General features: G+C 33.5%; 1 protein-coding gene across 1 annotated transcript; it reads right to left on the minus strand.

Annotated features, from left to right (window-relative positions):
- Nucleotides 1-13,401: 13,401 nt before the first annotated feature.
- LOC134683130 (uncharacterized) lies at nucleotides 13,402-20,269 on the minus strand. The gene is made up of 2 exons (XM_063542246.1): nucleotides 20,141-20,269; nucleotides 13,402-14,280 (listed from the first exon to the last, which is right to left on the minus strand). The coding sequence occupies exon 2, from the start codon at nucleotides 14,271-14,273 to the stop codon at nucleotides 13,512-13,514; it is 762 nt and encodes a 253-aa protein (XP_063398316.1). The 5' UTR covers nucleotides 14,274-14,280; nucleotides 20,141-20,269; the 3' UTR covers nucleotides 13,402-13,511.
- Between the last annotated feature and the right edge of the window lie 4,561 nt (nucleotides 20,270-24,830).

A 24,830-nucleotide genomic window follows, 5' to 3' on the forward strand; every position in this document is an offset into this window, starting at 1 on the left:
TGGTGCATGTTTAGATCGCAAGAACCACAACTATTAAACCTCATTAGAGAGGACAATTATTTTTCGCGTTTATCAACATGTAAACTACGATTGTAATACTTTAATATATAGAGACTCTGTATTCGACCTCGACCAAAAACTTTAACGTGAAGCGGGAGAGACGGGCGGACGGACGCACGGATGCACAGACTAGAAACATAATGCCCATGAAAGAGGCATACAAATTTATTGTTGACAGGGAAAAAAGTGATTTGGCAAAAATGAAAGTAAGGTAGACATTAGAGGGAGGCATGACCTTATCGAGACGTCGGGATTTGTGGATTGATCCTTACGGGATCCGGGAATATATTTTTTCAATTTCGGGATATGATTTTCTTTCAATTCTGCATTTCGGGATTTCATTGTTTATAGCCAGGGATTTCGGGATTAGGACCCCTCCGACCACCCCTAAAATTAGCCTTAGTCGGTCTTAGTCATTTATACAAGATTCATATCATACCATTGGCATATTAATAAGGCTCTCAAAAGAAAAAGTACCGATGGATTGTTCTAGAATCATATTTTATTAGATTAAAAAGGGTCTACATATAAGCAGTTACATTTATTTTATGTTTGAAACAATGCAAATTTTTAATTTGATTTGACTTTTACCAAAAGAAGCATTGTAGCAAAGGAGAAGAATAATTGTGGTCTGAGGCCATAAACAAGAAAATAATTTAATTTACCAGAAAGGAAACAAATATCGGACTTTAGAGAGAAGGCTTTTGATACCTTCTGTGAAATTCTCCATACATAATATCTTTTACCATGTTTACAAAGAATCATCCTACAACAGTCCAAAGCTGTATATGCCCGCGATTTCGCGGGTGTGTTCTAGTTAACTTTTTAAGTTTACACACTATTATTTTTTTAACGGAACAGTGTTATCGAGATCAGCGTGACAACGGTATGTTGTCAAAAAGCTCTTACAAATAGCGAAATCTATCCGAAATAAAAAATTTCTCAAAAATAACTATGCAGAGTTATGCAATAAATATAGTTACGTAACCTACATTTTGTTGTTATACATGTATAAAATTGCATGTGGTTACACATTTTTTAAGCCATATTTAACATTGGATTTTAACACTGAGTGTATAAGTAAGTATCACAGAATATCAAAGAATATACATTTTTTTACAAGTATTAGGAGAGAAAATCTGATCAGTTTTATGTAAATATTTCATAGGTATATTCATAACTTAAAATGAAAACCTTAATCTGGTCTTTAATTCTATGTCTAGTTCACTATCAGCAGTAATATCATAGGGGAAAATTTTCAAATATTGTGATTACTGTTATTGCAATTTAGATCATTTCTTCGCTACAAAAACTATTTTAAGACGTCGGTTTCAAATGTTCATGCACTGTGCTTGATTAAACTCACTAGTAGAGCATTTGCATTAATCAAGTATTTGCTGACGTATCCGTATCGACGTATCGTATAACACGTATATAAGGAAAGAATAAATTAAGTCATGTTGGTCCCGATGAAGATATTTTATAATGCATAAAATACAAAAGTAAGAAGAATCAATCATATATAACAGTCAAATACATATAATACTAATAAACCCAAAATGAAATTAAATAAACAAATTGGTTCTTCGGACCGCAAGAGCTGCACACAAACAAACAACCCGACTTAGAGTATCCCTATGATGTCTGTACAAAGTTCTAACAACTCTAAAAAGTTTGAGTAACCGAATAACATGCTCTACATATACACGATACTTTCTCACTACACGATTAAAATGTCTTAAACTTCGTCTACGGGCAAACGGACGTCGATTGATTTGAGCTGTCGTAAATGGTGTTATAAGGGGATGTCTAGATGGATAGATGCAGTCGCCAAGTAAAAAACAGTTTAGCGGAATAGGGAGCGGTCCATGTTCGGAAATCTCCGACATTAGATTAAACGATTGAGCATCGTTGGTATGTCCTACAAATCCAGACTCTACATGTCTTATTCGCAATTCATTGTCAATAATAACTTGCGTATGTATACAATGAAAGCGACGATGACCACTGTAGTACATCTGTTGTATTTCGTTGTTCGGGCGATATATTTCGTGCGAGGTACCATTTATACAACCTACGACATCGGGAATATGTCTCCATCTGCCCCGCATACCCAACCATTCATCGTTGCTTGGCCAAGTAATAGTATGGCATAAATGGGCCGCAAGTAATTGCCAGGTTGCGTGAATAATGCGTGATGTTTTGGAAATGCTTAAATCAAAGATCAGAGAAAGTTGATTCATCAAGGGGTATGATTTCAGCCACATAAATGTCATCAACAACTGATTTCGGCGATCAATCCGGGAGGGTCTACGTCGGGAATTAGGAACCATATTCTGATAAAATGAGTGATAAATATCTAAAAATGTTTCTGGTGTTTCTCCTGTCGAATTATAAAATTGGCGACGTCGCAGAATTAATGATCCAAACACATTTCTCCCCTGGCGGTGTGGAGATGGAGGATCATCCCAAAATAATAAGTTTCTAGAATTTGTCATGGAACGTTCAGGTGGAGCGGTAATCATCGAAAACAATTCATTCAAATCTACATCAATAGGCGCTGAAAAGTTTCGGAACATTTCAAAGATTTGCATAACAAAGTCCATACCGGCATCATTCCTAGAAGAAGAATGAAGAAGGAACCAAAATATAACAAATACCATTCTACGTTGATCCTGAACCAATAAGGAAAATATATTTACACACTATAAAGTAGTCTATAAAACACACACATAGCTTTTATGTTCTTAATCTCTCTGATCAAAATATATTTTTATTCGCAGTTGTTAAAAAAATGGTGCGTTTTGATACTTTTTTTTCTGAATCGAGTCAAGGACGTATATTAGATAATTAGTTATACGTCCTTGATCGAGTACACCCATCATTCTTAAATATGACATGAGGCTCTGAATGTTAACTGTGTGTGAGATTTGAATTGATTGATTTATATTGAAGAAGTTATAAAAATCGAGTTTATATTAAAAAAATATCTTTTACTAGCGATATATCATACTTCATTTTTTTTATCGTAAAAAAAGATCCTGAATTTATGGTAGCGTTTGACAAAAGTTAGAAACTGTCCTCGTGCGCCCATTTTACACGTATCCGCGTACGTATCAGAAACTGTCACAACGAGTGCACCTTACAGACGTAGACAACTTGAAAAATGTCGAATAAAGATATGCGTATGTATTTTATGTATTAACTGTTCTTTTTTACGATTTTTATGTATTATATGTATTATACTAACTTACATGTAACAATATAAAAGTAAATTGTACTTACCATAATTGGAGCTAAATACAGTTCAAGTGAAGAAAAGGTGTGCTGACATTGCTACTCTCAGTCCAATTCAGTTGTCGAGTTGGACAACCCCAACCCCCTTTTCCGGCAACTTGTATTTTATTTTTATACGCCCGTCAAAACTTTGACGGGACTTATTATGGTATACAAATGTCCGTCCGTCCGTCCGTCCGTCCGTCTGTCTGTCTGTCTGTCTGTCTGTCTGTCCGGCGTAAACATGTCGCACCGTAACTTGAGAACGACTTATCCAAATTTCATGAAACTTGACATAGTTGTTTCTTATGATGGTCAAATGATCTGTATACTTTTTGGTGAAAATAAGATTAAAACTTTTTGAGTTACGGCACTTTGTAACTAAAATAGGGGGGTGTTTTTTTCACATGTCGCACCGTATCTCAAAAATGATTCTTTATTATGGCTTAAAACTTTAAACACTTTTTAGTTATATTAATTTTAATATCTGTATACTTTTTGGTGATGATTCAAAATTTCATTTTTGAGCTATTGAGTATTTTGTAAAAAAGGGGGAGTTTTTTTTTTACATGTTGTGTCGTATCTCAAAAACAATTTATGATTATTGCTTAAAACTTTACACACTTCGTTGTTATATTATATCTAAAGATCTGTATACTTTTTGGTGATGATTCAAAACTTTATTTTGGAGTTATTGAGTATTTTGTTAAACAGGGGAGGGTTTTTTTACATGTCGCGCCGTATCTCAAAAATAATTTATGATAATGGCTTAAAACTTTACACACTTCTTTGTTATATTAATCTAAAGATCTGTATACTTTCTGGTTTTGATTCAAAATTTTATTTTAGTGATATTTAGTTTTTTGTAAAAAAAAAACCAGGGTTGGGGGTTTCACATGTCCCGCCGTGTCTTAAAAACAATATATGGTTATTGCTTAAAACTTTCTCAGAAACTATTTATGATTATGGCATAAAACTCCCACACAAGGCGTCGGGCGTATCATGCGCTCATGGCGCAGCTGTTTCTTATTTCTATTTTGTAAAACACGATAAAAAAAATCTTCTGTCTCTAGCGTCTCTATTAGCGAGGATATTACGTCCGTGTAAAATTGAGAATTAAAATAGGTAATATGTCAAAGGCAACAATCGCACCAAATGGCAGAAAACTGGCAAACGCTAACAATAGGTCTTCAACGCAGCGAGAAATTACAGCACCCAGAGGTGGTCCTCAGCTGGCCTCTAAATATAATTGTGTACTAGTTCAGTGAAACTGGACGTCATATAACATATAAATGAACTTAAATAAAAAAAAAAAAGCACTATGATACAAGACTAACAAAGAGGCTTCTGACTTCGGACAGGCGAAAAATCGCGGTAGATAGATCTCAGCCTCCCCTATACCGCTAGCCAATTAAGAAAAAAGAACACACAGAAATACACACCGTAACTAAACAAAATGGCAGTGACACATAAATCAACATAGGACTACCAGCAGTTACTGCTATGCCAGCTCCAGACCTCAATAAGATAATATCATTATTACGTTAAGCATACGTTTTTCCTTTTTAAACTGAATGACTTCAAAATTTAAAGAATTTGGTAACAGTATACTTAATCCCCCCGCTCCCCCCCCCCCCAAAAAAAAATGTGTAGAATATACAAATTATGTTACAGAACAGCCACTTTTTTTTAAAATAAAGCGTGTCGAGATAATAAATATTAACTCGGGGTAGTAAAGTAAAAAAATACATAACTTGTGTAGCAATTAATCAGTGGTGGATCCAGATTTTTATTTAGATGTGAGATCGGTACTGGGGATAGTCTCGCTTAATTTTACGATATTATAAGTAGTTTGAAAATAAGGCCAGGACCATAAAATTACATGAAATTTTAAATAAATCCCAGACAAGGAACACAGGGTCCTTTGTGTTCCCCTCTTAACTCGCCTTTGGCAATAAACACACTTTTATTTACACAAAATGTTCCTGTAATTTTTTGTAACTAAGGTGTGCTCGATTTGATTCTTTCATATTTGTATATGAAAAAGATACATTTATCAAACACGGTTATTAAACACGAAGCATGTATGTTCCAGATCTAATAAAATCAATTAATATTTAGTGTTTTAACTATATACCAACAACATTTGGTTCATATTTTACATATGTTTAGTTTTTTAATTGAGGTCGGAACTTTAACATTATTTTATACAAATCTGCCCGATACGTATACGTCGATCCGTGCACGTATCCATATACGTGAATAATGCAAATGCTCTAGTAAACACAAATCTGGATTATGGCTAAAGCCTTTCATATGAACGGAAATTTACTCAACGGAAATTGTTTATTAGTTATAATAATTGAAATGATTGACACATTAAACTTTGATGAATTTACCTTGAAATTTACTCTCTGTCATCAATAATGACTGATAATAGATCATAATAGTATTCATTTAGGAAATTAAAATTAACTGGACTTTTTAGGGACATACCATTCGCGATTAAATATACCTAGTATTTAGAATGAACTGGTCTTCATAGAACAGTCCATTCGAGTGAAGGGTCGTGGCTTTGTAGGAAAACCCAAAAAGTCAATCAAAAGTATTTAAAATGTACTTTAAGTTATTTGGATGGAGAGTTGTCTCATTGGCACTCACACCACATCTTCCTATATCTAATTATGGTGGCCGGTTAAGGCCATTTCGCGTTTTTGCGTTTTCGCCCTTCATACTCTATAGGGCGAAAACGCGAAAACGTGAAAACGCGAAGTCGAAAACGCGAAATATATTTTTCTTTCCGATTTCGCGTTTTCAACTTCGTGATTTCGCGGTTTCGCTATATAGAATATGAAGGGCGAAAACGCGAAAACGTGAAATGGCCTTAACTGGCCACCATATGTACTTGACTTTATTGGATAGTCCATTCAAGTTTTCTTAATGGACTGGACATTCAAAGGCTAAGACATTCACCTTCTAAATTGTCTTGTTTGAGGTTTTATGATACATTGCCTAGTTTTAAAGAACTTACAGTTAAAACAAGTAATTATCTAGTAGTTTATCGCTCATGGCCTATCTCTGTACAAATGATATGTAGAATTCTTTAAAAACTGTTGAAAACTAAATAGGATAACTTTATAACACAAACTACTCTGTGAAAGTTTTCAGGGCACCTGATTTAGTTTAGAAAGCTACACTATGTTTGAAAATACCATTGAATGTTCATTATGTGATCAGCAGAACTACATTAAATTCTTAAATTGTCATAATTATAATCAAGCTTGTATTGCTTGAAATTGATTTACAAATGTTCTATGGAACCACGGCAAATATATATTGTTAAAAGTTCAGTTGGTCAAATGAAGTTTTATTGTTTAAAATTTTAAAAACAATGAATTTTAAAAAAGGCTTGAAGTTCTATTCATTTAGTTGCGTTTTGTGTTGTTTTCTTAGCTTTTGTTCTGTTTTGCATTTATCTATCTATAAATCCTAAATCAACAGTATCAATACTACAACGAAACAAACCATAATAAAAAAAAACAAAAAAAAAATAACCGAAACAATTTTGCAAAACCTAAAACCTACTTTTTTCCTATTTATTTGTACATAATAGAATATAGAATAGAAACAGAGAATGTGTCAAAGAGCAATCCGACCAAAGAGCAGACATTTTATTTAAGTTTATGTATAATTTGATACATGCATGATAAAAATAAAAATAGTTCGACTTATTTTGTGGAAGTTGGAATTTAAGAATCAAAAATTTTCCCAGAAACATCAATGATTTACAAATCAAAAAGTTTGCGGATTAAATCTTCAAATTAAGCCGATCTGGAAGAATGGCGGAAAAATATGACTGCCACTTAAAACTAAGAGTATGCTGGATAGGGCAAATCTAAAGAATTTTTGCAAAGGCTTTTCAACGAACAGAAAGTGAGACATATCGAATTTAACGACCAAATTCTGTTAATGTGAATATGGATATTTTTTAGTTCAAGCACCGTTTTCCACCAACAGTCGGTTTAAACAGAAATGAAACTCGTGTTAGATCCTTAGTCCTCTGTTTACAATAATGAACCACTAATTGGATCAATATCAACAGCCTTTACGAAAAAAAGTCTGGCATCTTTTTGCTTTTAGACCGACCAAATGATTGACATAGATATAAAAATTGGTATGGTGTGACGAGTTGGAATGGACGGCAAACATCCACGTTTTAACTAATATGAAATCGCGCATACCGTGACTCTAATATTGGCGGCTGTACATATTTGCTGTGTATAGTAAGATGTCCTGTGGCAAATAGATGTTGGAAAGTATACGATGGGGAACTACTCTGGTAGAAAACAATTTTTTTTTCTAAAAGTATCAGAGTTATCTTTCTTCATACAATGTACGATATATCTACAAGCTTTGCTCTTCGTGAATATAAACCACTTTTAAGCAATTGTGTATGCTTTGTATAATAATTATGTAATTAATTTTTTATCTTTCATGACTGTCATATATTTAATAATAATGTGTTTTTTTAATTCTAAAATACTGTCGTTAAGCCCCTGTCCCACTGGACCACGATCGCACTACGCTCACCGCGATCTGAAATAAATTCAGATCGTGGTGAGGTCGCGGTATGAGCGGCATGAAAATGTAAATTTTCGTTGCTTTCACGATGCTACTACGTCCTCATTACGCTTTTACAACGATCCAGCTACGATTAATTTATACCACGTTCTCACCGCGCTTATTCTGCGACCTCACTACGCTTATCAAGATCTTTCTACGCTCGTCACGTTCTAACTACGACCATACCACGAGTTATCCAATTACGACACGATCTTACCACGCTTTTACAGCGATTATTGCACGTTCTTACCACGATTATACTACGTTCATACCGCGATCATACTACGTTATCAGTAATAAAGTCAACATCGTGTTCCATATCAATACAATTCCATTCCTTCTATTTCTGATTAATACATAGATTTCTCGGAAACAATACAGTCATGCCACCAACATCTTCTAGAACACGTGGGCGTGGTGGTAGGGGTTGATGTAGAGGCAGAGGGAGCTCTGATAGTACCGAATCCTGATCAAGCAGAAATTTCGGACCGACCATTCTAATATGACGTGCTTCTTTCGCTTTATGAATAAACCCATGCTCTTAATCCAATATTTTTTTTTTTGCACATTCGATGATGTATATATTGACTACTGCAGAATAATGAATTTTATCAAACTGGCATGCATTTAATATATTTCATTAACTTAGAACACTTCCGAACTCTTAAATGATGCACATGTTGTTACTAATTCATTTATTATGACTGTAATGTGTTGCATTCCGAAATTGACATATTTGACCTAGATACGAAAACCGTTCATGATGGCTGTTCAAAAACTCCTCTCTCTGAAAAATCACAGTGCCAGCCGTTTGCTTCTTTACAAACAAAACAGGGAGGTTCATGGAAGAGCCTACACAATCGCTTTACCCTAATACACATCGGACATGGAAATTATACATGAATTGTCCTAATCAGAATCGATGCACGCTATTATACTTTATTGTAGTTTTAACATGGATAGGCATTATATTCGTGATTATTTCTGCCCGAGCGATCAATTATTTCTTAAATCCAACCTAAATTACAACCTTTTGCTGGTCCATAAAGCTCAATGACGATATCTTAGTGAACGACAGTAGAGATGACACAGATGTGTCATTAGATATAGGAAGATGTGGAATGAGTGCCAATGAGACAAATCTCCATCCAAGTAACAATTTATAAAAGTAAACCATTATAGGCCAAGGTACAGTACGGCCTTCAACACGGAGCCTTGGCTCACACCAAACAGCAAGCTATAAAGGGCCCCAAAAATTACAAGTGTAAAACCATTTAAACGGGAAAACCAACGGACTAATCTATATTAAACGAGAAGCATGGTTGAGCCATTAGAGAAAATGGACAAGGACTACATACATGTACATGTACAGACAAACAAAACCTGGAGATATATAATATATTTTATGTGAAAATGACAACGAGAATGATGGTCGTAGTATGAACGTAGTCAGGTCGTAAACAGAGCGTGATGAGGACGGCAAGGGCGTGCTAGAATCGTACTATGGTCTTGAACAGCGTGGTGTAAACGTGGTAACGTCGTAGTGGAAGCGTAGTTGGGTTGTGGTGAGAACGTGATGGTCGTAGTGAGGTCGTAATAGTGTCACTGTGAGATCGCAGTGCAGTATCTCCGAATAGAATCACGCTTTCGCTACGATGGTACAGCGATCTTTGCGATCTTACTACGACCTTAGTGCGCTCTCACTACGCTTCTACTACGACCTGATTTCGTCACGACCGCACCACGATTGTTTTGAACATGTTTAAAGTTGGCCACGCTCATCACGATCTTGAAATCTTCACCACGACCGTGATACGACCTTACTGCGATCTTCACGATCGTACTACGATCATCAAAACTTTCATTTTTTTCACAGATCGTAGTGCGATCGTGGCCTAGTGGAACTGCGGTATTAAATATTACGAGATGAATATAGTTTAATTCACATATTATCTATACTCGACTAATTCGTCATTAATGTTTCAATGATTTTGCATCAAACTTCATCACAGATTTGTCAAAACTTGTTGCTCACACAACTTAATTACTTACAAATGTAAGTATTACTGCACTTTTCGGTGCGAATTTTGTACTTTTAATAAAAGCAGGGTCTCTGATTTTGCCATGTTGCTTGTTGGTTTCGAATGAAGCAAATAGTACTCTTTCTCAAATGACAGCTAATATCCCTGTTTGACCCAATTTACAAAACATATGTATTTATTTTTATTTATCGTCCAGAATTTGGATGAAACAATGACTATACTTGTCATTTTCTAAATATATAACATTCCATCATTTACAGACACATCTTCGCTAGCCAAGGGTTACGATCCACTCCCGCTCTCTTCAGCCTTGGCGGATTGAGATAAAATTTCGGAGACACAAGGTAAGGATTTTTATTGGTTGTAGTCAAAACTCGCTGCATCCAATCAAAATGCGCCTATAACATGATCACATGTACATGTAGAAAGTGTTTGTAAACAATTGCCACGTGTTTTTGTGCAACAAGCCTTTACATCCCTAAACATACGACTATATTTAGTGAAAATTTGACTGTTTTTAATCAACAAATAGAAGTTCCTGTGTATGTTTCATGTACAAATGCATGAATGTTGACGTATGCTTTCATTTCCGGCTTTACCAAAGTGTGTAGAATCTAGACGCTACCGTGTTTTTACCTCCAAATTGAAGATTGCAAGTGCTACCATTGATCAATACTTATGTATTCGGAATTGGCGTGATTTTTATCTTCCAATAGATGGCGCAACATTGTTATCACAAATGTTGGCTCAATCCGCCAAGGGTGAAGAGAGCGGTAGTGGATCGTAACCCTTGGCTAGCGAAGATGTTACAGACACAGATTATGTGTACAATCTATGCTTACAAGAATCTGACATAACTGAACTCAATGTTACTTTCTGTTGCCGTATTTATTGCATCAGCCAATGGAATTTCAGCCTTCAAATTGTAGGCGTGTATTATTCCGACAAAGGCAGAAGTTCCCGAAAGCTCTTTTAACCAGAAATTGGAACGGGGCGTCTTCATATTCTTGAAAGTACAAGCTTAGACAGAGGATCTTTATTTTCAATGTTCAATTTGGTATATTCGTTTGCTAATCGTTAACATGAATGTGATTTGTTAACAGCTTACCAGAATATCAATGAATCAGACCAGAAACCTGTTGTTCGGTGGTTGTCGTTTGTGTGGTGTGGTTAATAGATGTTTTCTCGTTTCTCGTTTTTTATATATAGATTAGACTGTTGGTTTTTAGTTTCAATTGTTTTACACTAGTCATTTTGGGGTCCTTTATAGTTTGCTGTTCGGTGTGACCCAGGGCTCCGTGTTGAGGGCTGTACTTTGACCTATAATGGTTTACTTTTACAAATTGTGACTTGGATGGAGAGTTGTCTCATTGGCACTCATACCACATCTTCTTATATCTATAAACCTTTTTGTGGAATATAATGCTTCAATCGATGTGCATTGCTTGCTTGCTGTATATATAATTATTAACTTTTTATACATTGTGACTTTGATGGAGAGTTGTCTCATTGGCACTCATACCACATCTTCCTATTTATATAGAATTCCTTTCTTTACCAACTCCCTCTCAATAAATACAATGTACTAGGTTTACAAGCAGCCAAATTTAGAAGTCTTTTGAGCAAGAAAATGCAAATAAAGAATAAAATTAATAATCACATCAAATGCGATATTTTGGATGCATTGTGCTTATCTATTCAGAAATTGGCTTCTGCTTAACCCCGCCACATTCTTTTTATGATTTTTTGTTGTTGTATGTGTGCTGCAATTTTGCGCCTGTCCCAAGTCAGGAGCCTCTGACCTTTGTTAGTCTTGTATGATTTTTAATATTAGTTTCTTGTGTATAATTCGGAGTTTAGTATGACGTCCATTATCACTAAACTAGTATACATATCTGTTTAGGGGTCAGCTGATGGACGCCTCCGGGTGCAGGAGTTTCTCGCTACATTGAAGACCCATTGGTGGCCTTCGGCCGTTGTCTGCTCTATGGTCGGGTTGTTGTCGCTTTGACACATTCCACATTTCCATTCTCAATTTTATGTTCCTTACTTGTGGGTACTCCTATTTCAGTTCTTTGTGTCTGTTTAGTTTAAACAATATTTTATTCAAATAAATTGAATTGAATTGGATTGGGCAACAGGCATAGCCTATGTAAGCCCTCTCCTCTGTGTCTGTTTTACATTAGTTGTTTGTGTGCATTAAAGCGATCTTTTGAGTTGCGCCAATTGCAACAGATATTTAGAGTTTGTTCTTATGTTGTGCTGTTAAACCACTGTCCCAAGTAAGGGTAGGGTTGAGTGCTCACAAACTTTTTTTTTTTAATTAGTTGTTATTGACTTTGAACTAGCTGTCAGTCAATGTGAGTACTAACATATTTGTACTTTTTGTACTTTGTGTCTTTTCTGTTATGTAGGATGTATAAATTTCCTATATAGTCCGGTCTGTGTTTTTGATTTCCGGAAAATAGACGCCAGCAAACATGTTCAACCCCGCCACATTTTGTATGTGCCTGTCTAAAGTCATGAGCCTCTAACGCAATCGTTGTAGTTAGTTGCTGTCTACCTTATTAATCTTTCCTTTGTGTTTTAGCATAAATCAGGCTTCTGGTTTTCTCTGATGATTTTTTTTAAATGTTGTCCCGTCGTTGCTTTATATTGACTTACTTGATGGTATTGGTTTTGCATTTTTTATTGTTAAATGTCGAACATTTTCCTAAAATTGTTTACGTCCTCGTCCTTTGTTCTCTGGGTATTTGTTTCATTGCAATCATACGACATATCTTTTACTTTTTATATTCTGAAACGACCTATTCGTAAAACATGCATCCTGTTTGGGTCTATTTCTATAAGAAATCAAATTCCCAGTACATACATGTACGATAAGTTTTACAGAAATTAATCAAACGATATTCAATTGATACAGTACTAAGGAATTTAACCTGGATAAACCAGTCACATTTCGATGGTATAATTTTTGAGACCCCTAATGAAAGGGACAGGTTACTATGTTTTTGTCTTACACAAACAAAGAAAGACCTGTTTTTTTTGTTAAATTGTAAAGAGTATTGCATGTGGAAAACTTGTTTCAAAACCCTTCATGTTGAATTTTGCATCCCTCCCTCACCCCCCCCCCCCCCCCAAAAAAAAAAAAAAACAACCAGCAATTGACACTGCATTTAAATGCCAGTAAACAATTGATTGTTCCTAAAACTTCACAATAAATGACACAGTCACTTAGTCGTTTCCCTTTAAAGGAAATCGCAGCGTGTGTTTTCAATATAATATGTGGAATATTTTATCTCAAATATCGTCCTTATTAAATTCGACGCCCATTTATTTATTATCATGTACCATATCATGTTTTGATAAACATATGACGGACTATTCATAAATTCATAGGTTCAACTTCCGGTAATTTTTTATTTATTTTTTCAAATGAATAAATTTTTAAAATCATTCTCTATAGTTTGTGTGTCTATCTAAAGTTAATAAGGTGATGCGTTTGCGAGGTTAAATAATAGGCTCCTCTTCAAGTCGAACAGATTGTTCAATTCCAAATCTAAATTTACAGTTCCCTTCAACGTCCCAAGTTATTGTTCTGTTTTCGACAACAAATCCTTTTGTCCCCCTTTTAGCTTCATCTTTCATCATTTCCGAAAAATCTCCTTCCACGGACTGAATAAACGAATTGTTATCCTTTAGATTTGTAATAGAGACAAAAACAATCCCGCGGACTTTCACAATCATTTTGTAACTCGCGGTAAATTCTTTTTCCTTTACCTCCATGACAGCCGTTGTTTTGGTCTTTTTCGGCACCTTCACTGTACTATTAACAGCCCAAGTTAACGATTTCTCATTGGTATCTTCAAATCCGGTTTCCATAGTCGTCTCCCTTCCGAACCCGGCGGTAATACCTGCTACTTCATCCGGAAGTCCAAGTTTCAGCTCTACGTTAAAGCCTTTCGTGAATCCTTTGGTTATATTGGTCGTACTAACGCATGTCGTTGTTCTCTCTGTTTGGAATGAATGTTCCTGCTCAGAATCCGTATTATTTTGAAATGTGGACTGAAAAACAACTTGTATTGTTGGCACATCGTCCATCTTTTTATCTAAGTATTCTTCTCCCTCAGAAACGAAGCGGACCCTAGACCAATTGACGTCAAGTCTCACATCGTCATATTTTAATTTACTGAGTTCTTTTGATCGTGTTTTCATGAATGCAGTCCATGCCCAGGTCTTGGCGATTTCCTCTAGGTCCAATAAGTTAGACATATCGGCACTGAAAAAAAGAAGCAAATGATAGATAGACCGATATAATTTGTTTTAAACAAAAAACAAAAGGCCACTAGTAGATTTTTTATTTGTTAATTTGTTTTAACTGGTCGAGTTAAGCCATTACAATCGATAAATTGTAATGTTACACTACTGCCCCATGCTGGGGTGATGGTTGGTGCCTGTTAAAAAGTTTACACCGCTGCATTTTATACATCTTTCCTTTAAGTCAAGAGCTTGTTGATCATAATTTGTCATTTGTTGTTGATCGTGTGGTTCATACGTGTTACTCATTTTTGTTATATAGATTAGACCGTTGCTTTTCCTTTTTTGAATGTTTTAAACTTTAGTTAATTTGTTAACCTTTATAGTTGGATATTCGGTGTGAACTAAAGCTCCGTGTTGATTCGATGCTTGACTCATAATTGTTATCTTTTCATGGATGGAGAGTTGTCTGATTGGCACTCATACCACATCTTCTTATTTATAAGGACGTTTAAAGGATTTGGTACTAATATCACTTCCGATTTTGAGGTGAGGTTAAATTGGGTAATGACTAAATCAAATGTGTGTAACGCAACGAAACAGAACAGTCTGAACGTACAAACAAACGGCTCCGTGTTGAAGGCCGTACTTTAACCTATAACGGTTTAATTTTTAAATTGTTATTTGGATGGAGAGTTGTCCCATTGGCACTCACATCACATCTTCCTATATCTAAATACACAAACAACAAGAATGTGTCCCCAGTACACAGATGCCTCATCCGCACTATCATTTTCTATGTTTAATGGTCCGTGAAAATGGGGGAATATCTCTAATTGTGCATTAAAATTGGAAAGATCATATCATAGGGAACATGTGTACTAAGTTTCAAGTTGATTGGACTTCAACGCCATCAAAAACTTTAACCTAGGACGAACAGACGAACGAACGAGCGGACGGAAGGACGCACAGACCAGAAAACATAATGCCCATAAATGTGGCATTAAAATTAAATAAACAAAATATCAATAGTGCATGGTCTCCTTTGTCCAAAATGCAAGGTATTGCCCCATCCCCTTTTCCCCCTTATTGTTCAGACTTGTCAATTTAAAGTTACTAGGTTAAGCTTTCTTATCCTTGTTGAGTTGGTGGGGTGAACATACTAACAATCAATCAATCGTATGCCATATAACTTTCGTACAACCACATAAAATTAATAAAACTGATGTGATGAAGTTTACATGACAATTGTCGTAAAATATTAATTTGAGTATTTACATGACAATTGTCGTAAAATATTAATTTGAGTATTGTTTTGACAATACGAATTTGACAAGCGTGAGAAATCCCGTCAGTTTTTTGTTATATATATTTTGCTATATTTGCGTGTAGGCGACAAATGTACAACCGTCAACAGGACAGACATTTGACAATTGTATCAAATTAAATTAAATAAATAAATTTGCTGTTTGCCTGTCATCACTATTAAACTTTTTGAAAAATGTTAAACAATACTTTTTGTAATTTGTGTCCTATCAGGTGACACAACAAATGATATGCACGGAATGATTTTACGGCCTCGTTTTGAGTTAAATTGTACAAACGTTGTTTTATTACATAACAATGACTCAAAATTGTGCTTCTGGACAATACAAATTTTAGGATTACAAATTATAAACATTTAAAACTAAATACGTTATTTATACAGAAGCCTAAAATAAATCAGTCAATAGAATTTTATTTCTTTATTAAAATTTCAAATGTTGTTTACACGAGAGATTACGGGATTCTTTTACTTCAATGATTGAAAAATAAACATGATGGACAAAATAAAGATTATAGACAACATCGTAAAATAATTGAAAATATTTGAAGTGTGAACCGGTAAACAGATTAGCAACTTTTATTTTCATAAACGTTTTATGGCGTGGTTGTTAAATGTTGATAATAGTTCGAATATTTTAAATTTTCGTATTCGTATGCGAAAAAATTTAAATATAATAATTTCAGAAAATATAGCGAAATGTTGAATAATGCTACTAGACCCACACCCCATCTCTCTCTACGAAGGAAAGCAAAAAAAAGTGTATAAATAACTTGTATAATTGTAATGTACAAGTTACGATCTAACCATAAAATTATGTAAATTCTACAGTGGCGGTTACTGAATTTTTTATAAGGGGGATCCACTGACTACACTGACCCTTTTGTTGGAAAACAATAAGCACTTTTAAATCGACGTTTTGTTTTAATTCTCACTGTTAAAGTTGAGAGTGATTGTGTTACGACTCCATGTACCCCCCCCCCCCCCAAAAAAAAAAAAAAAAAAGCTAGACATGTTATATTACGTCCACGCAAAGTATCACATGTATACAAATATGATTGTAAAACGTAATTATGAATTGATGATATATATTGATTGATAACATTCCTCCAATGATTACTGATAGTTACAGTGTTGTAATTGACATACCGGGTGTTAATTACCTTACTCATAGCTATAATTGATTAACTTGGAGTGATGTATCGACATATTCAACAACATGTTGTATGTTTTCACAGATATTTGTATAGCTGGGGAATTATAATGCTTTTTAGTAAATTCATATTTATAGGGCATACTAATTATTAGGCAATGTAATTAATGCACTTGATGATGATGTTGTATTTTTGTTTAACGTCCAGTTGCAAATATCTCATGTATATCAGTACGAGAACATGAACTCTGTTTTGAAAATGTACGAGAACAACACTCCAATACGAGAATGCATTTCTGTTAACAGTAAATTCAAACCAAAAGTAAATAAACATGATACATGTACATTCTAATATGTGCATTTTGAGCATGTCATGAGTAGGATACTGCAGTATCATCTAAGTTTGCTGTGATTCATATTATGAGAGTGTTTAAACTTTGTTCTTTTGTACTTAGTTAGAAGAAAGAGGACGCTTTCCGCACCTATTAGGGACGACATCAAAAGTTCAATGAAGGATAAAAAACTTAATTCAAATAGTTTTTTTTAATGACCCCCCTACCCCCATCTTAACTTAACTTGGGAAAAATTGATTGACCCACATAGATATATGTAAAATCGATGTAGGATAAACAAAACTTGCAGCAAGTTTAACCCCCAGCCCCAAACTATTTGAATGAAGCTTTTTATCCTTCATTGATCTTTTGATGTCGTCCCTAACTGTGGCTAAATGTGGACAACAATTCGCAATCTATTTTTCCATTTTTTGTATCTCATTCTTATTTCTTAATTAATATTATTGCATCTACAAGTTTACTAAGTATTTTCCCTTTAAATCCGACATTCTTTACAAAATGATAAAAGCCATATTCATAAGATGTGACTAATTTGGACAACAATGAACGAATTTAGAAAATTGCATCGTTAATATCCATCGCAAATTACTATTGGCAAAAGAATTATTTACACTAAAGTAATTTAATAACCTCTCTCTTTTATCGAGAAATTGGATTGTTTGTGATAAAGAGAACGGAATGTATTTGTTCATTCCGGAGACTAATAACTTGAGAAAAGAAGATTTGTTTTACATAGTAAACCTTCAAATGATCGTCTTGATCAATAAATGATCGCATGATAGGAAAAGATTTCTGTGATGTGGGATTTCATTTTCATTTTAATGTAATTTTGAATATCTGTCAAGGGGTTAAATGGTAAATGAACAACAATCAATGTGCATTTATACTTAAAAGGAAAATGAATGTACAGTCAGATGATTTTGAGATGGAAATCGACTTTTCTTAAGTTATTTTTCATAAACCAAGACTATCACGTTTTCATATACAATAAAGATATTGACAAGCGAAGTCTTAAAGAAGTAAACAAACCCTTTTATATATACCGATACTATTTCTTTTTCACATTTATACAATACATATCGACAGGCTGAAGATGCAACCCCCCTTTTTTTTCGCCACAGACAATCTGCCTAAAATGACCTCAAACTTGTTGCAAGAAAAAGATTAAGAACAGTATTACTTCCATGCCACATTAATTAAAGAGAAGAATTTGTAAGAAAGGATAAAACTAAATGTTTGACATGTTTTGAGCAGGAAGATATGCTGATCGTGTGTGTATGTAATTAGTTTCCCTTTCCTCGTTAATGAACCGCATCAACGTTTTATAGTGGAAGTCTGTACTTCATTATTTCCTGTGTGTTTATAATAGAATTATAAGGTTTAGACAGAAGTTGATTTTCTCGGTATTATTATAAACATGCTCAAAACATTTACTTGTGAAATGTATATAAGAACTATAGAGAACACATTATGTTTGATAAAAGGGGGAGGTGGAGGGGCCCATATAGCCTTGCTAAAAGAATGAAAATTGGAGGGGTACTGTAATTATGTACTTGTATTTCATACATTTTTTACCGTGCAATACATTTGTAGACAAAATAGTTTAATAACAGGAGAGAGAGCCTGGTATCGGATATTGGTGGGGGTACAGATAGCCGTGTCTTTATAAAAGTGAAAAATTACAAATTTATTTTTCTTTTTAATGACAAAATCAATAATATGGCGAGAAGTAAAACAAAAAGAAACTTCTCATTAGAATCTGAAAATATACAAATATAAAACAACCTATAAAATTATCATTACACATAATCTTGAAATTTAGTCCTTGGGTATATATATCATTTTATCACTTTGCCAAAAGCAACATTTTTAATAGCGTACGACATAATCGTCTTCACTCAAGCGTTTAAATCACTTTTGTTTCAAGCTAAGTACATTCTATCCACTGAGAATGGGACTGTAGTGTATATAAAAGTGTCAGTATACATATGTTGCAACAGGTACATACAAAATAATTAATAAACCACACTATAGATGTAATACCCATATGGGTTATACATGTAACAAAAAGGGGGCCGTGTTCTGTGAATCTCTTCAACGTTGGATTGTAAAGCTGAAAATCGCCTATTTTAGATTTTCAATTTATAGATTAATTTTGTTTCCAAATTCTTTCAGGTTTCGAATACTCCAAACAATCAGATAACATGAACATATGAAATTAATGTTCTTTAAACAATGAATGTTTTCCTCTAAAAATTGATTACATAATAAAAAAAAAAAAAAAACATATTAATCTTCAAATATATATGCACATCCTTGAAAAAATAATATTTCATTAAATTTAAAATGTCTGAAAGCGTTCAGAATGCCGAACTTGTTAAACTGGGGGTAGACGGATGAAACAATTTAAAAGAATTGAAATATTGTGGTTATTGTTTAAAATATCTTTTATTGTTCATATAATGCGCTTTATTCTAATATTTAAATATTTATACTTATCAAAAGGTTTTTATAAAACCATGTACAATGTATCATAGATAGACTAAACAAGTCAGCCGCCATTGTGAATATATTTGGATTATTCAATAATCACACGGAAATATCTGCTTGAAAATTTGTAGTGTCTTAAGTCCCATGTAATATAAATGAACTGTTAAAATAAAGCTTATTTAAAAGGAAATAATTTGTAGATATGGGCAACAGATTTGATAATGTTAGCGATATAGAAAATAAAAGGAAACTATATTGTAATTGAAATAAACGGGGAAATGGAAAAAATGGAAGCCCAACAATTCCCCAGTATTTTGAATAACTTGTATCCGTGCTACATTGTACATGTAAAGCAAAATATCTCCATAATAATATTTTTCTGAAAAATCAATTCGTACTTCATTTAAATCAATGATTTCATCTTGCGGCTTAAGATTTCTAAAATAAAAGTCTCCACCCTTTTTCCAAAAACGGAAAACATATCTAAAACACAAGATTTTTTTCACGAAGATGCTTTCTGTTCATATGTTGCGATTGCAAGATGAAGATGAAATATTCTTACCTTTATATATAATTATAGACTAAGTTTACTGATCCAGGAAAAAATTCATGTAACAGCTGAATATGGATGATGATGACTGATAAAAAGAATTGCGATTGGTCGACAGTAATCACATGACTTCGAGTATTGATTTGTCTGGCAGGTAATTTTTGCCAGGTGATTTATTTGTTTAATAATCACAGATGGTTTAATTAATTATTTATCAATAAATGTAGAAATCGTCACGATTTTCTTTTTAATTATTTGAAAATTAATTAATTCGAACTACTTATTAAAAAAACACCCTTTAAAGATATAGAATTTACATACGGTCAACCAACTCGTGATGGCGTCCGTAAAATTTTCGAAGGGATGATTTCAACTTCACCATTTGGAACTCTTGGTTTAATAGCTTCCTTAACTTAGAGTGCACAGTTTAGAGGTCTAGAGTAACACTAATATAATTGGTACATGCATAATCTACAATGTATACTAGTTATGATACATGTATATACGTCAGTGTAGCACATAGAATATTATTTTGTTCATCGCATCTATTTCCTGTTAATCTAGACAGGGACTTTCTATACTAAAGTCAAGGTGGTATAGTACTGTAAGTTCTGATCTAGAACACAATAACGAAAACGAAATGGTAAACTCTTTATTTGAAATAAAATGATTTTATTTTTCGAAGAATACACTATAAAGAATCATGGAACATTCCAGCAGCACTTGAAATAATTGTTTTAATCATGTAGTTTTTCTCCAAGAATTCGTATACACAATGTTGCTTCTACATTTTAATAGGAAAACTGATGAACCAAAAGCTGAAGATGATGATATTACAGAAATTTCTATTATAGTTTTACTGTTACTGTGAAGACGTTTACCTTACACTATATAATAGTCAAACTTATGTTATATATTTATTCCTATAGCATCAAAATGCGTTTTTGCCACAAAATAAAGAAAGACAACACATTTATAAAGGTGCCGGATAAAGCTAAAAAAAAGTATTTGAAAACACGAAAATGTGGCATGATTGTTAATATATATAAGACAACTATCCGTAAATACAAATGTACGTAAGATCAAATTTGTGACTAAATACATTTCTGCTGATTCGTTCAAAGAGCGTGCATTACGCAGTAATGCATTTATTTTGAAAAACACTTTATCAACTTCTTGCAAGTAGTTCGAATACATAAAAATGGCTTGTTGTGATTTTTTTTGTGTTTTATATTACTTTACCCATCCGTAACTGTCAATAATATAACCAACACTATTGCCTACACTTCATCATTCATTAACGTATGCTTTTCTAACTATTGCATTATTTGAACCTGTACTTGGATTAAAAGAAGTAACAATCATTCAGTTTTGTGTATCTTCGTAAACTATTTCGTTACTGTATTTTTCTTTGCAATAGTTTGACCAAGACATAAGTGGAAGACCGATAAACGATTTATATGGGGACTGACATCTTTCGGTCGACTAGTATCAAAACATTTGCTTTATTAGGAGAACGATCTACAGCTTATTGATGTAACAAAATGGCATGTTAAATGATTGTGAATGAGACAACTATCCACAAAGTTCAAAATGAAGCGATATAACCCATTATAGGCAATCGTACAGCCTTCAACAACGAGAAAAAAACACTATACCGTATGGTCTGCTATAAAAAGCCCGGACATGAAAAAAAATAGGAAACAATTCAATTGACAAACGACGTGATATATCAAAAAAAATGTAAGGGTTCCGCGGAACCCAGTGTCTCGCCTACTTTTGCTGAAAATTACAGGCTCAACGAAAATGAGGAAAAAAATTAATAAAAATTTTCCTCCTGATACTATCTTTTGATTGTAAGAAGCTTCTGTCAAAGTTGGTAAAAATCCAGGAAAGATTATGAATCAAATAAATGTTTAAAAACTGTAACTGCAGACTGTATGTAATGTTAACGGAAAAATACTAAGTCCATTTATAAGTAAAATACAGGTACACAGGTACAAAATACTAACAAAATTTCCTTCTAAATACTAGCTTTTGATCATAAACAATCTTCTGTCTAAGTTTGTTACAAATTAAACGTAGTATAAGAAAAAAAGGATTTATTTTTTTACAAAATTTATTTCTGTATATTATCTTTTGATCATAAAATAGCTTCTGTCCATGTTTGATACAAACCCAGGATAGTTTAAGAAAGTTATTAAAATTTTAAAAACTTTAACCACAGAGTGAATGTAATGTTTCCCCGCAGAAAAACTAAGTCCATTTATATTCTAATTCGTCACCTCAAACGCATATAAAGTATTTATAAAATAAAAACAAACACTTGTTACATAGGAATAGCTCGCCAGCATGTGCAGCTTACTGTTAAATTTTATTAAATCAAAATATTGAATCCCGATGTCATGATATCGGTCACACCGCTTCGTAGTACACAACAGCCTACAAAATAGAAAAACAAAATCAGAAATCATATATACATATAATTATCGCAAGTTGTATCAAAAGGGTCCATAGATGTTCAGAAAAATTGGCACCAGACACAGCTACGACAGCTACAAGCATACCATTATTTCGACTGGTAACTGGTCGTTTTTAAAAAGTTTGCCAATACTGGTGGGGTATTGAATATTCTACGGAGGGACAAACCTAATCACGATTAACAAAAACAAGAGGATGTAATTACTTTTTGCATCTCTCAGAAACCGACATCGTGTGTAGCACGGGTCCTTCTGTGGGAAGAAAAACGTCCAGGTTCGACACTATACATGTACTATAAATCTCAAATACCCATCAGTTGGATTTCAACGAAACTATGTTGACATATTTTATTTACATACAAGGTGTATACTATTCCATATCTATATATGTAGATTAAGGGACCATGTTTTATCAAAAATTGAGGCAATTAAAGATTTAATCTTCAAAAAGAATTGTCAAAACTAGATTTAATTCTACTCTACATGGCCTATTAAAGATTTCCAAAGATTACAGAGAAATTTACTACAAATTTCGTAAATTTTCTGACATGTAGCAAAATTTATGTACGTTGTGCAATGATTCATCTTGATCTTATTTTAAAATCTTATGAACTATATAACCTCAGGTCATAAGTGATATTTTAGATGGTCATCTCTAACACACAAGATCCGATTATATATGAAATCGTTAAACAAAACAAAAAGCAAAACAAAAAAATAGGCAAAACGTTCAATTCATTTGCGAATTGACAACTTTTTTGTATACATTGTACTCAATTTCATTTGTCGTTATATAATGTATATGCTGGTTTCTATGCGGCTTCGACTGGCAAACATATATTTTCACTTTTATACACAACTGTGTTACGCGTTTTGCGTTGCAATATATTCTTTTTCGTCCTTTTTGTTGCAAAAAAAAATATTTTCAGCTTTTAACAGGCAAGGATAGTGACACTCCTTTTCAAATGCCTCTTGCCTCGTCCCCAGATAAACAAATTGTTAATCTTTAAATATTAATAGAATCAAAATGTGATTTAGCCTTGTGTATTGCTACTGAAAAAAAGTCTTTTTTAGAATAAAAAAGAAATAGTTGCAGAAATTCGGAGCCAAATATCATGAATCAATATTTAATATCTGTATACTGTTTTACCGTCTTGTTTGCATTTAAATTAAATCTTATTTAAATTTCTCCACACGATGAGTTAAAGCCTGCCATACTTCAATATGCTAAACGTTGTTTGAACCTCGTTGCAATCGTTCAAATGAAGCCATTTTTCCTAACCCGAATAAGTCAGTCCCTCATCGCAATCGATCTATCCTAGTTGCAAAGTTACATAGATACATTATATGCGGAAAAAAGACAACTGTTCAAACTTTCCTAATTTTAGCCAAATGCTATTCATTGATAATAAGCTTTATTTTACTTTTCTTCTAATTTAGATAAAAATTTATCCAGTTTCAGACTTTCTTTCCCGCATCAAAGTACTATTAAATAGTATTCTGCTTCTAAACCATTTGTTTTCTAATAACAAATGTACATTATTATGTCAAAAGCATTCCTTGACAAATATTTTGAAGCATTATATTTTGTATTTTTGTTAATTATGATTGGGTTATTATAACAAAATCGCTTTGTCCGACACATCTATACTATTAAACGAGAAGACCTCATTTTTGGTGTCGCTTCTCTTCCTTCCACAATAAATCAATCACCATGCCTCTGTGTCCTATAGGTAACATGCATAGTCGCATTTGTCATCCATTCTTATGATTATTCAAATTGAGTTATTTTGGGAGAAAAACGACAAAAAAGAAGTCCGCAAATGATTCCGTCATCAGACTGACTTTTAGTCATAAATAAGTCTTCCTGTTTGAAACATGCGCAAATACAACCAATCGTATGATAGATAACAAAAAAGAAAATAGATAAGCCAATCAGAGCGTTCTCCATTTCATGGTGCTTACATTGCAAGAACCCGACAACTATTATACCTCCTTAGAGAGGACAATTATTGTTCGCGTTTATCTACATGTAAACTACGATTATACTTTTTTAAAATATAGAGAATCTCTGTATTCTGTCTACTGTTTTTTTTTTAATGTTTATTATTCAGGGGGTCATACCAGTTGCACTTATATTAAAATAAGTAAAACATGTGACACAAGAACAACCAATCGTAGAGCGTTCTCCGTATCACGGTGTTTAGATCGCAAAAATCACA

The sequence above is a fragment of the Mytilus trossulus genome, chromosome 9, assembly GCF_036588685.1.
Source record: "Mytilus trossulus isolate FHL-02 chromosome 9, PNRI_Mtr1.1.1.hap1, whole genome shotgun sequence".
NCBI classification, from domain to species: domain Eukaryota; kingdom Metazoa; phylum Mollusca; class Bivalvia; order Mytilida; family Mytilidae; genus Mytilus; species Mytilus trossulus.

What these genes read in the sequence shown, in the direction of transcription:
- LOC134683130 (XM_063542246.1), bottom strand. Translation starts at nt 14,273, where the DNA reads ATGTCTAACTTATTGGACCTAGAGGAAATCGCCAAGACCTGGGCATGG.